The sequence below is a fragment of the Hypanus sabinus genome, chromosome 14 (genome assembly GCF_030144855.1).
Source record: "Hypanus sabinus isolate sHypSab1 chromosome 14, sHypSab1.hap1, whole genome shotgun sequence".
NCBI lineage: Eukaryota > Metazoa > Chordata > Chondrichthyes > Myliobatiformes > Dasyatidae > Hypanus > Hypanus sabinus.
Genome location: NC_082719.1, coordinates 102424037 through 102437875, shown reverse-complemented (window position 1 = coordinate 102437875; position 13839 = coordinate 102424037). Strand labels below are relative to the sequence as shown.

Below are 13839 nucleotides of genomic sequence, written 5' to 3'. Positions count from 1 at the left end.
ACTGCCTCACCTGGAAGGGTTGTTTTGGGCCCAAGATTGTAGCAAAGAAGGAGGGTCAGGTGTAGGTGTTACATTTTTAGTGGTTATGGGGGAGGGATGTATCTGGAGAGGGAGTGGTTTGGGTAGGGAGGTATGAATGGAGAACGGAATCACAGAGAGAGTGAATCATGTGGAGAGGTGAGTGGTGGGGGTGGTTGTGTAGAATGTACCCGGTGGTGGGATTCTGCTGTAGATGGTGGAAGTAAGAAGAATGATATGTTGGATACATTGGATGTGGAGGTAGGTGAAGATTAGGATGGGTGGCAGTAAGGGCAAAGGTGAGATGTGTGTAAGGGTTCCTCAATAGCAGTTTGCGGGAGGGGACCCCATTGAAGCTGGGAGGTGAGGTAGAAGAGGTAAAGGACTGAAGAAGAAGGAATTTGATAGGAGAGGCGAGTAGACTATGGGAGAAAAGAAAGGAGGAGGGAACCGGGGTGGGGAGGTGGGAGGAGGTGATGGGCAGATGAGAAGAAGAGGAGAGCCAGAATGGGGAATGAATCCGTGGCACACTGGTCTCTTAGCACCACTAGTGGATGAGTGAATATTTTTTTATGAGGTGCATTGTGCCTCTGAAAGAGGCTGATTGAGTTGGTAGTACCAAGCTGCTTCACTCTTTAAATTAAGCTTTGTATAAGCTGTGAAAGCATTTTTAGATTCAAGAGTTATATCACCTGCGACAGATCTGTTCATCTAGCTGCTTCAAATCCATCTCATATCTGTGCTGGAGAATTTGATGCATCAATTTGAGAATCAATGGCATCACATTGATCAGAATGGGGACATGGTTAGGCTCTTGAGTGTGTTATTGGAAATGGTTTATTATAGTGATGTGTACCGAGATCCAGTAAAAAGCTTGTCTTGCATACTGTTCATACAGAACAATTTATTACACAATACGTTGAGGTAGAACAGGGTAAAACAATAAGAGAATGCAGAATAAAGTGTAACAGCAACAGAGAAAGTGCAGCCCGGAAAAAACAATAACGTGCAAGATCAAAATGCAGTAGATGATGATGTTGAACCCATCTTATCTCACCATTTAACCAATTAAGAGGGAACCACGTACATACTAACAGGGTAGAAGCTGTCCTTGAGCCTGGACATGTGTTTTCAGGCTTTTCTATTTTCTGCCCGAAGGAAGTGGAGATAATATCTGTTATGTTGGGGCTTTACTGAGGCAACAAGAAGTATAGATAGAGTCTATGGAGAGAGACCTGTCCCAATGAAAGATCTCAGCATGAGATGTCAGCTGTTTGTACTCTTTTCCTTGGATGCTATTGGCCTGCTGAGTTCCTCCCAACATTTTGTGGATGGACAGGACAGGCTATCGGTGATGTTCACTCCTAGGAACTTGAAGTTCTCAATCTCAATGAGATTGCATCCATCATGGATCTGTTACAGCAGAAGGCAAATTGCAGTGGGTTGAGTTGTCTGGAAGGCTGGAGTTAATGCACACCAACATCAGCCTTTCGAACCTCCTCGTGATACCGGATGTCAGGGCCACTGGGCAGTAGTCATTAAGGCACATTATCTTGTTTTATAGTATTGTCAATGTTAGCTATAGGTTCATTAATGATTAGGATTGGCATGAAGATTAACTAGACTACACTTGCTTTGCTTTTCCTGGTCTACCATATGTCCTGCCTGGGGTATACCTGATTAACTTTCCATATAGCATTTTTGTGGCTGCAAGTGAGCCACTGAACCAGAAGTGTGCGCTGGTTCGGGAGATTTTGCATTGTACACTCCCAATAATTTGGAGTGTGAGTGCTCTCAATTTGTTAATATCATAGGTAACTTGTCAAATTAGCTGAAGATTGGTCCCTGCCAAGGTGGGAATGTTGGGAGGTCTGAGACATAATGTTCACATGGTACTTCTGTTTGAAGATGCTATCAAATGCTTCTGCCTTGTGTTTTTCACTTCCCTGTTGGACTCTGCTATTTTTGATTTGTTTTTGAGCCTCCTTTAGCTGCTTAATTGTCCACTGTACACCATCATATGATCACAGAGACAGGACTGTAGAGCTTTGATCTGATCTGTTTATTAATTTTATTTGGCCTTTTCTATCTCCTGCTGTTTCTTCTATTTAGTCAAGATTGTTTAAGGCCCTGTTCCTGTCCTGTACTATCTTCTAATGTAAATATTGTAAGTAATATTCCGGTAATATAAATGCCAGCTTAGGAAGTTGCAGATGATGAACTGTTTGTAAGTTATATTCTTTATGTGGTTTGTTTTCAAGGTTGCTCCAAGGAAATCTGCAGACCTACTGCTTTGCTACCTTTGAAGACCTTGCTGCAGCTGACAGACTGAGCTTTGTGCCTTTTTGTACACGAGAGCAGATATTGCAAGGAAGAGCAATTAGTTTACTGGAAGGAACAGTTAACTTTAAAAGGTTGTGCTTTTAAGGACAAAATAAAGCTGATTGAGGGATCAGCATCATGTCTATCACCAATACCCCAACTAGTAATGATGCCTGCCTGAGCATTGTACACAGTTTGATGTGCCATCGACAAGGTGGAGAAAGTGAAACCTTTGCCAAAAGAGCCATTGAGAGCTTGGTCAAAAAGCTGAAGGAGAAGAAAGATGAGCTGGATTCACTAATCACAGCTATAACAACCAATGGAGCTCACCCCAGCAAATGTGTCACGATACAAAGAACGCTAGACGGAAGACTTCAGGTAAGTGCTCAGAGGAATTTTTCTTACAAATAACTATTTGTATTAATAGAATGCCGTTCCTGTATATAGACATTCCAAGGAGAATGAAATCTCCAGCACATCTTGGATAGGGTGTCATGGTAGTTAGTGGTTATTGCAATTTTATTACCATGGGGTGTGTCAGAATTCAATTCCGGCATCCTCGGTAAAAAGAATTTATGCATTCTCCTCATGACTCTGCGTTTCCACCAAGGTGCTCTGGTTTCCTCCCACAGTCCAAAGGTGTACTGGTTATTAGGTTAAATGGCCATTGTAAATTGGATTAGTGTTAAATAGGTGGGTTGCTGGGCAGTGCAGCTCATTGGGCTGGAGGGGCCTGTTCTGTGCTGCATGAAAACAAAAAAAAAACATTTCCCAGGAAAAGGAGATAAAAAATAGAGGACATGAGTTTAAGGTGAGAGATAACAGATTTAAGAATCCTGAGGGGCAACTTCTTTGCCAAGAGGGTGGTGCGTATAAGGAATAACTTCAGAGAAAGCAGTTGAGGCTGGTACAATAATATTTAAAAGACATTTGGATAAGTTCATGGATAAGAGGTATTTAGAGGGAAATGGGCCACACGCAGGCAAATGGGTCTAGCTTGGTGGGCACCATGGTCAACTTGGACGAGTTGGGCTGAAGAGCCTGTTTCTGCAACTCTATATGTAATAGAAGTTGTTATTTCATTGACTGACAACCAAGTCCAGCTCCTGGCCTTTATACGTGAGCTACTAAGTCTATTGGAACTGTTTCTGCTGACAGGAGAAGAAGCAAAGACTGGGTTCTTAAAACTATTGCTTTGGGCAGATGGGGCTCATCAGCTGTGGTGGGCATTTCATCTAGGAGAAGGAAAACTCTGATTGCAAACCTCTGCTGCTTTGTCGTTATACCCACTATTGGTGAAGGCTTCGGGAGTAAACCTCGAGAATTGAGTTCAAGAGCCGAGAAGTAATGTTACAGATGTATAGAACTCTGGTCAGATCCCACTTGGAGTATTGTGCTCCAAGTATTATTCTGGTCACCTCACTACAGGAAGGATGTGGAAACTATGAAAAGGGTGCAGAGGAGATTTACAAGGATATTGCCTGGATTGGGGAGCATGCCTTATGAGAAAAGGTTGAGTGAACTTGGATTTTTCTCCTTGGAGCAATGGAGGATGAGAGGTGACCTGAGAGAGGTGTATAAGATGATGAGAGGCATTGATCGTGTGGATAGTCAGAAGCTTTTTCCCAGGGTTGAAATGGCCAACATGAGAGGACACAGGTTTAAGGTGCTTGGAAGTAGGTACAGAGGAGATGTCAGGGGTAAGTTTTTTTATTCAGAGAGCAGTGAGTGCGAGGAATGGGTTGCCGATGACAGTGGTGGAAGTGGATACGATAGGGTCTTTTAAGAGACTCCTGGGTAGGTACATGGAACTTAGAAAAATAGAGGGCTATGGGTAACTCTAGGTAGTTTCTAAAGTAAGTACATGTTCGGCACAGCATTGTGAGCCGAAAAGCCTGTATTCTTCTGTAGATTTTCTGTGTTTCTATGTTTCTAAAAGTCCAGAACTAGAGTCCCTAAGGCAGACCTATGATGACTGGCAAGTCCTGCAGTGCCGATGGTGCCAAACTGTATTGGTCTCTGCTGTTCCTTTGGATTCATCTGCTGTGTGGAGGGGAGGAGCCTGCTGCAGAGCACAGCTTACTCTCCATATTGCATTACCCTGGCTTGTGTATTGATGGCTAGGATGCAACATCCATGGTTGGCGCCTATCCACAGAGAGCCTCTGTTTCATTGCTATGATTTTTGCAACAATCGGGACAAAAATCCATTTTGGTGTCTTTGCATCTTTGAGAATCATCAGTAGAAATCATTATTTTGGTTAACTGTTTAGATCTCATTGGCTATTAAACATGTATTTCAGTTGCAGATAGTTAATGTCATCTTTGAGGCTTCACTCAGAGAAAACAGAAAAGCTAGAGTTTTTTTCCTTCTTTATATCTGCTCATTTAGGTAGAGAGGACAGGTGAATCGTGCATGCTCTTCTTGTGGGATGTGGGAAAACGGGACCTCCAGCAATGTTCCCTCTAATTTTTAGTAGTCAGTGTGCACAAAAATCTTATGTTGTGCAAATTCTTTTCCTGTGACAAAAGTATGTGCGCACTGAATGCACACGTGGCACAATTTATATAGGTTTACAAAATATTTGACATAAAACGGCACAGAATAACAACAAAGTAACAAACATATTTAAGTCACTCAGTTATTTTTTCTCTCCTGTCTTTGGCATTTACCCATTCTTTGTAAACTCTATCTAGACTAATAGAACTTCCATCCAATTGATAGCTTTTGATTCTCATTAACATATCCAAACGACATTCACCTAAACGGTTTCTCAGCTTGTTTTTGAGTCGATTCATTAGGCTAAAACCTCGCTCACAGTCCGTACTAGACGCAAGAAAGGTTCCCCCAATGTCCATCAACTGTGCAAGGTGGCAGAACTGTACATTTTGAAGTACAAATGCCACCATTTGAGCAAAGTTTGAAATCAGTTTGGATTTAATTTTCTCTTGCATGGAAAATTTGAAAACATTAAACTGTCTAACTATTACAGTATTTTCAGCTAGAAAATCATGATATTTTAGACATAAGGCGTTAACTTGTTCATTGCCAAATGTGAAGTCACAATCTGCAATTGCGGAGAAATTAAAAGCTGACCATTCTTGTACCTCATCTTCAGGAAACCTTTCTTCTAAATGAACACAAAGACTATTTATAAAAGTCAACAGCGAACTTGTATCTACTGTGATGTTTTCTTCACGTTGTTGCCTTCGCAAAACTTTCCTTTGTCACTCCATGAAACATTGTCTCCCAGATACTGCTTTCTTACCTTAATGTGTTGAACTGAATTTAAAGAGTTACTCATTTTAACAGCTAAAAACACACTGTTGATAAGAACTTTGATTTCCTCATGGTTTGATTGTTTTCGCTGTCACTCATCTGTACTCAGCCATAACATGCGTAGCACTCCTGTAACAGGTAATGACGGGTTCTGTTGCCTGAGCGTTTGTTCCGTCCAAATGCAATTTACTTGCCAAATGATGCTTCAAAAAGTCAAGTTTCCAAGTATCATCCCACTTCTTTCCACTAGCAAATTCTCCAGCAACTTTCACATCACGACAATACAAACAGATAACTCCAGTTTCCGAATCATACAATTTCTCGTAGCTGAACGTTCATGACCTCATGAGCTTTCGGTGTAGTAATTTATACTATTTTGTTAAACCATTCAACTTTAAACAAATTTGCAGTTCTTTTGCGCTTCATGCCCTTTGCTTCTTTTGAATTTGACGTAGTTAATCAATATTTTTTTCAATAAAACTTGGTAAGCTATCTACAGGATTTGAAACAGATCTTTGTAAACTTTACAATATGAACACTGTCCGCCAAAGATGGCTGCCTCCGTGGTGCAGCTGTACAAACCGGAGGTGACGTAAATTAGCGACATGCATTGTGGTATTTGAAAAACCGACTAACTAGTTACCAGAAACATTTAGCTAAAAGATTATATTCAATAAGTATAATTATTAATTACTACATTATTTTAAGTAACTAACCTTTTGTGTGCTGGTTGAAAAATGTGTGCGCACGCACAGCTTAGAGGGAACATAAACCTCCAGAGTCCCTGACCACTCCCAACTTTGAGAAGTGCATCTAGCTGCTGCTTCTAATAAACCATATTAAGGAGTTGGAACTGGATGAACTCTGAATCATTCAGGAGGCTGAAGGGGTGATGGATAGGACATAGAGAGAGGTTTTTACACCCAAGGTAGCAGGACCCAGGAAACTGGGTGACGTTCAGGAAGGGGAAAGGGGTTAAGGAGCCAGTGCAGACTACCCCTGATCGTCCTCCTGAACAACGGGTATCACATTGGATATTGTCAGGGGTGAGGGGGAATGACCTAACAGAGGAAAGTCACAGGGAAGGGTCTCGGCCCGAAACATCGACAGTGCTTCTCCTTATAGATGCTGCCTGGCCTGCTGTGTTCCACTAGCATTTTGTGTGTGTTGTTTGAATTTCCAGCATCTGCAGATTTCCTCGTGTTTGCTCTTTAAATTCACTACTGCAAAGCCTCTGCCAGTGATGCCTACACTGAAGAAGTGGAAGGGTCTCGGCCTGAAACGTCGACATTGCTTCTCCCTATAGATGCTGCCTGGCCTGCTGTGTTCCACCAGCATTTTGAGTGTGTTGAAAGTCACAGTGGTGGGGTCTCTGGCACAGTCTGCCTCTGTGACTCAGAAGGGAAGGAGGATGAAGAGGCGCGCTGTGGTGATAGGAGATTCATTGGTTAGAGTCAGATGTATCAGTATTACGGTAAATAATGATGAAAAAGCACCCAAAATAAAGTCATGTAAAGTTAGTATCCTCCCCCCCCCCCCCCCCCCCCAGAGGAAAAAAAACTCCAGACCAAGCGCTGCAAGATGTGGGAAATATTAATCGGAGCATTCAAACCCCCAAAACTGTATATAAAAATAAGAACAAATAAAAATAATTCCTACTTTCTTTCTTTTTAAATCTTTTTATTAATTTTAAGCAAACATAAATGAAACATGAATACAGAGAGCTTGAGAGTACATCATTAATAGGTTAAAGTATAAATACAAATAGATGATAATCCATATATAATAACCTCCCAAACTCATAGTAATTACAAAAAATGGAGTAAATAAGAAAAACCCCTCCAAAAAAAGAAAAAAAACCTAACCAACCTGGGCCATTGCATTATGTCAAATATACACAGTAGCGTCAATAACTTCGCACCTCCATCCAAATAATTAAGGATAATACAAGTAAGGTTTAGGAAAAGTCAGTTTAGCTCATACGAAAATGTTGAATAAATGGTCTCCAAGTTTCTTCAAATTTAGCTGAAGGATCAAAGACAACACTTCTAATTTTTTCTAAACTCAAACAAGAAATAGTTTGAGAAAACCACGAAATATAGTTGGAGGATTAATTTCTTTCCAGTTGATGGATCTTCTAGCCCAGGGGTCGGCAACCCGCGGCTCTGGAGCCGCATGCGACTCTTTCATCTCTGTGCTGCGGCTTCCCGTGGTTTGTTAGTTTTTGAAATGTAATTCGAAATTTGAAGATTATGGTGATCTTATACAATCTAAAAACATTGTGGAGACCCCATTTCCTGGCACATCTGAACCGGCTCACAATTAGCCACCTTTCCGGCTAAGGGAGATAGCCTACGGGAGTTTGTGAGTACGTGTCTTTTGGAGCATCCGCGCCCACGGGGAGCGGGTTGAGGGGGGCTTTAAAGCAAGGCTATTTAGTTTGAATAAAGTTAACTGCAGTGTCTTTATTTTAGCGCTGCGTGTAGCACACCACTACAACTTGTTTTTTATCGCTATTAATATACATCACCACTGCCAATGCCTGACACCCGCCAGTGCGCGATTTCTTTTAATTCTTCGATCCAAGGTAGGCTAACTATGGAGTAACCTTCAACCCAACGTCTTTTTTTCGGAGTTCAAAATGTTTTTGTTGCATGCAGAAATGTAATTTCGTTTTCTCTGCAGGAATTCATCAATTTCATAAATGTAACACATTATAGTTTGTTTATACATAGCATAAAGGCAAAAAAAAAACGTTGTATGCAGTGTTATTTCATTTTAAATGTCAAACGGGTTTTGTAGCTCCCAGTGTTTTCTGTGGGAAATGGATCCATATTGGCTCTTTCAGTGGTAAACGTTGCCGACCCCTGTTCTAGCCATTAATGTAACAAATGCAATCATCCGCCGGGCTGAGGGGAATAAACAACTATTATCCATTGGTAAACCGAAAATTGCAGTAATAGGATGCGGTTGCAATTTGATATTCAGAACCGTTGAAATAGTACCGAAAATATCTTTCCAATAATTTTGCAAGGGCAAGACCAAAACATGTGGGTCAATGAAGCGACTTCAGAATGACATCTGTCACAGGTTGGATTAACATGAGAGTAAAATCAAGCAAGCTTATCCTTGGACATGTGAGCCCTATGTACAACCTTAAATTGTATTAGGGCATGTTTAGCACAAATAGAAGAAGAATTGACTAATTGTAAAATTTTCTTCCACTGTTCAGTGGATAGAAGACAAAAAAGTTCTTTTTCCCATTCCTTCTTAATTTTTTTCTGATATTCCTGGCCGTATTTTCATGATCAGATTATAAATGATGGCTACTAAACCCTTCTGGCAAGGATTCAGAGCTAAAAAATTTTCCGTAATGTCCATTGGACATGATTTTGGAAAAGACTGTAACATATTATTCAAGAAATTTCTAACTTGGAAGTATCTAAAAAAAAAATGAGTTTTAGGCAAATTATATTTATTGGATAGCTGTTCAAAGGACATAAAACTGTTATCTAAAAATAGATCACGAAAACATGTTATACCTTTTGTTTTCCATAATACAAAGGCTTGATCCATAAAAGAGGGCTGAAAAAAAAGTTAGATATAATAGGGCTTGATAAGATAAACTTTTTCAAGCCAAAGTATTTACGAAATTGAAACTATATTCGTAATGTATGTTTAACTATAGGATTAGTTATTTGTTTATTCAATTTAAATAAAGCAAAAGGAGGTTAAGATCCTAAAATAGAAAACTAAGTCTTGTACAGATTTACATTCCAAAGTTACCCATTGTGGGCAAGGTGTAATCGGTTTTTGTGTCCAAAATATTAAATATCGAATATTAACTGCCCAAAAATAAAATCTTAGGTTTGGCAAAGCCAAACCACCTTCCTTCTTAGGCTTCTGTAAATATTTTTTACTTAATCTAGGATTTTTATTCTGCCACACATTCGAGGATATTTTGGAGTCAATAATATCAAAAAAAGATTTAGGAAAAAAATAAAGTATAAGTATAATAAGTATAAAAATTTGGGTAATACTATCATCCTTAATAGCATTAATTCAACCAATCAATGACAAAGATAATGGGGACTACCTGGTAATAAATCGCTTGATTTGGTCAACTAAAGGTAAAAAATTAACTTTAAATAAATACTTATGTTTCTTGGTAATTTTAATACCCAAATAAGTAAAATGATCTGTGGCAACTTTAAATGGTAAGTGTTTATAAATTGAAACTTGCATATTTAATGGAAATAGTTCACTCTTATTCAAATTCAGTTTGTAGCCAGAAAAGCTATTAAACTGAGCAAGCAAGGATAAAATAGCAGGAATAGATCTCTCAGGGTCAGATATGTATAGTAACAAATCATCAGCATATAATGATAACTTATAAGACCCTTCCCTACGGGTAATACCAAAAATATTAGATGATTCACGAATGGCAATGGCTAAAGGTTCCAAAGCAATGTCAAATAATAGAGGACTTAAAGGACAGCCTTGCCTCGTACCACAGGATAACTGAAAAAAGGAGATCTCTGATTATTGGTAAGAACCGAAGCCAGAGGTTTATAATATATTAATTTAATCCATGATATAAATTTCAAACTAAAATTAAAATCCTGCAACGTGTTAAATAAATATGGCCATTCAACCCTATCGAATGTTTTATCAGCATCTAAGGAAATAACACATTCTGGCATTTTAGATGAAGGAGTATAAATTATATTAATTAATTTTCTGATGTTACAAGATGAATTAACGGTTTTTAATAAATCCCGTCTGGTCTTCAGAGATAATTCAAGGTAATATATTTTCTAATCTAGTGGCCAAAATTTTGGTGAAAATCTTAGAATTTGCATTCAGCAAGGATATAGGCCAATAGGATGCACATTCAGTGGGGTCTTTATCTTTTTTTAAGAATTAGAGAAATGGAGGCATCTTAAGAAAATTGTGGTAATTTACCTACAGTTAACGCATCTTTAAAAATTTTACAAAGCCAAGGAGAGAGTATAGAAGAAAAGGATTTTAAAAATTCCGCAGTATAACCGTCCGGACCAGGGGCTTTACCTGAATTCATAATAGCCTCTTTTATTTCGGTTTCCGTAATAGGTGCGTCTAGAAGTACACAATCTTCTGCTGTTAATTTCGGTATATTCAATTTTCTTAAAAATTCATCCATTTTGGAAGAATCCTCAACAAATTCTGATTGATATAAAGAATTATAAAAATCTTGAAAGGCTTTATTTATCTCTTTATGATCAATTGTCAGTGCCATCTTGTTTACGAATCTTAGTCATTTGTCGTTTAACCGAAGTAGTTTTCAATTGATTAGCCAATAATTTGCCAGTTTTATCTCCATGTACATAAAACTGGGTTCTAGATTTAATTAACTGATTTTCAATCGAGGAGGATAATAACAAACTGTGCTCCATTTGAAGTTCAGCTCTCTTTTTATAAAGTTCTTTACTGGGGGTCACTGAATAAATCTTATCAATTTCTTTAATTTTATCGATCAATGTTAGTATTTCAGTATTAGCTCGTTTCCTAACTCCAACAGAGTATGAAATAATTTGTCTGCGAATAAATGCTTTAAAAGTGTCCCATAATATTCCATAATATTCTTCTGTAGAATTTGTTGAAAAAACCAAATCAATCTGTTGTTTAATGTTGAGAAAGTCTGAGTCCTGAAGTAAAGTGGAGTTGACCCTCCAAGATTTAGCATTAGAAAATGAATTCATTGTCTTAATAGATAGCTTCAAAGGTGCATGGTCAGAAATGGTAATGGAATCGTATTTACAATCAATAACATCTGTAAGTAAACGATGATCAATAAAGAAGTAGTCAATTCTTTAATTATGATAAACATGAGAAAAGTATGAAAATTCTTTATTGTTGGGGTGTAAGAATTGCCAAATTTCAGAAGTTCCAGAATCAACCATAAAGGAATTAATAAGAGAGGCCGATTTATTCGGAAGAGCTTGGGTGGGTTTAGATCTATCCATCGAAAGATTTAAGCAACAGTTAAAATCCCCACCCATTATCAACATGTACTCATTTAAATTAGGAAGGGATGTAAATAAACACTTAAAAATTCAGGACAGTCAGTGTTTGGAGCATAATCATTAACTAAAACAACTTTTTGATTAAAAAGTGAACCAGTGAGAAGCAAAAATCTACCTTGTGGGTCCAAAATTGTTTCATACTGTATAAAAGAGGTTGAGGAAGCTATAAAAATGGAAACGCTTCTTACTTTGGCTTGGGACTTCAAATGATATTGTTGGTCTCTCCAAAACCTAAAAAAACGTTGACTATCCACCTTCCTCACATGAGTGTCTTGTACAAAGATAATATTAGCATTCATTCTGTGGAATACTTTGAATAATTTTTTCCGTTTAATCGGATGATTTAAACCATTAGTATTCCAAGAAACAAAATTGATAATCTTATCCATATTGCCAATATTTATTGCAATTAACACATAAGGTTTAAAAAAAAGATGAACTCATGAATCCGGAAGAGGGAAGTAAGTTCAAGGAGGAACCGGAAGTTACGACACTCCAACCATTTTTGTAGTTTCGAGTCAGCCCATGAAGTGAAACTAAGGAAGAAGCAAAGCAAAAGAAGAATCCCCCTCTCCCTCAAAACCCCAGAAACAAAGCCAGAAAGAGGCAAGCAGGCAAACTGATACTAATTTTACCCCCATGTCTCAAGACAGCAACTCAGACGAAAAAGTAAAACAAAACAAACACAAACCACCCATATTCAAAAAAAAGGGTTAGTATAACGAAGATTAAACTATAAAATTAGTGTTATATATACATAAAATAAAAGGATTAAAAGAAAAATACTAAAATGGTAAAACCTAAGAATGGATAATATTGTATTAATATTTTAAAAGAAAGTCCTCAATCTTACTCAGACATTAGTCAACTCTTAGTGAGAAAAGTACTATTCTTCAAGGAATCTTTGGGCATCTGCTGGAGATTTGAACAACCGAAAAGTCTCATCTTTGAGAGTAACTCTCAGTTGTGCTGGAAATAACGACGCTTGTTTGTAGCCTTTCCAATGAATTTCCAACATAACTGATTTAAAAGCCATTCTTGCCCTCAAAACTAAGGGACTGTAGTCTTCCAGAATTTGAAATTTTGAAAGCTGATCATACCCTTTTTCCAGGCAGCCCGAATCAGACGTTCTTTAGTATGAGGATAATGAATCCGGAGAATCACTGGTCGTGGTTTCATACCTGGAGCTGGTTGAAAACGAAATATGCGATGTGCATGGTCGATTATTGGAGGGGTATCCAGAACTTCTGAGCCAAAGACATCCATTAAAAATTTAGAGAAAAATACAGTCAGATCACTGTTCTCAAAATTTTCCAGAAACCCGATTATCCGGAGATTTTGTCTTCGAGACCGGTTTTCAAGATCCATAAGTTTAGATTTATAACGATCCAGCAGTTGAGAAGTTGAAGATTGCTGTTGTTCCAGAATTTCAATTTTGCAATCTCTCTGGCGAGCGGCATCTTCAAGAACTAAAATTCTTGCTTGTTGTTGTTGAGAATCCAGTGTGAGTGATTGAAGTTTTGCATTGACTGTCTTTAAAGTTTCATCGAGCGTAGAAAGCTTTGGGGTTAGTTTGTTCTCCAGTTTTTCAAGTCTCTCGACCATAAGTTTTGCATTTGCTTCCAAAGTTAACGGTTCTTTCGCCAGTTTTGATTCCTTAGGTTCTCGTGGTTTAGACATTTTAACGAGTTGAAAAATAATTCAAACAGTCAAAAAAAAATTCGTAAGTATCAACCCCTTTAGAAATAGGTATAAACAGGTCAATTAGGGGGTGATTGTAGGTAGAAAAAAGTAAAAGGATTGGAGCGAAGCCTAAAACAGTCTCACTCCATAAGCACCATCTTGAGACCTCAATAATGCCTACTACCAAAGAAAGAAAAAAAAGCTGAAAGTAAGGGACTGAAAAAAAGACTTAATCTAAAGAGGAGTTATGAAAATATTCAAGAAAAGGTCCCCCACACCTTATGAAACTTTATGTCTGAATTAAGAAGTGAGTTGTGAATTTTTTTCAAGATCTAAACAGGATATAATATCATTAAGCCATTGAGCATGAGTGGGTGGGGCAACATCTCTCCACCTAAGAAGAATTAAATGTCTAGCCAAAAGAGAAGCAAAAGATAATGTTTGACATTTAGTCGGACTCAGATGTATATCC

The 13839-nt window shown here is 38.2% G+C and overlaps 1 protein-coding gene across 2 annotated transcripts in view; it reads left to right on the top strand.

Annotated features, from left to right (window-relative positions):
* Nucleotides 1-13839, top strand: part of LOC132405026 (mothers against decapentaplegic homolog 4) — a 120594-nt gene that overhangs the window by 14066 nt on the left and 92689 nt on the right. For both annotated transcript variants that reach the window (XM_059989723.1, XM_059989724.1), the window contains exon 2: nucleotides 2280-2718. In XM_059989723.1, coding sequence (XP_059845706.1) covers nucleotides 2479-2718 — 240 coding nt within the window. In that variant the 5' untranslated portion in view covers nucleotides 2280-2478. The remainder of the gene's footprint in view (nucleotides 1-2279; nucleotides 2719-13839) is intronic.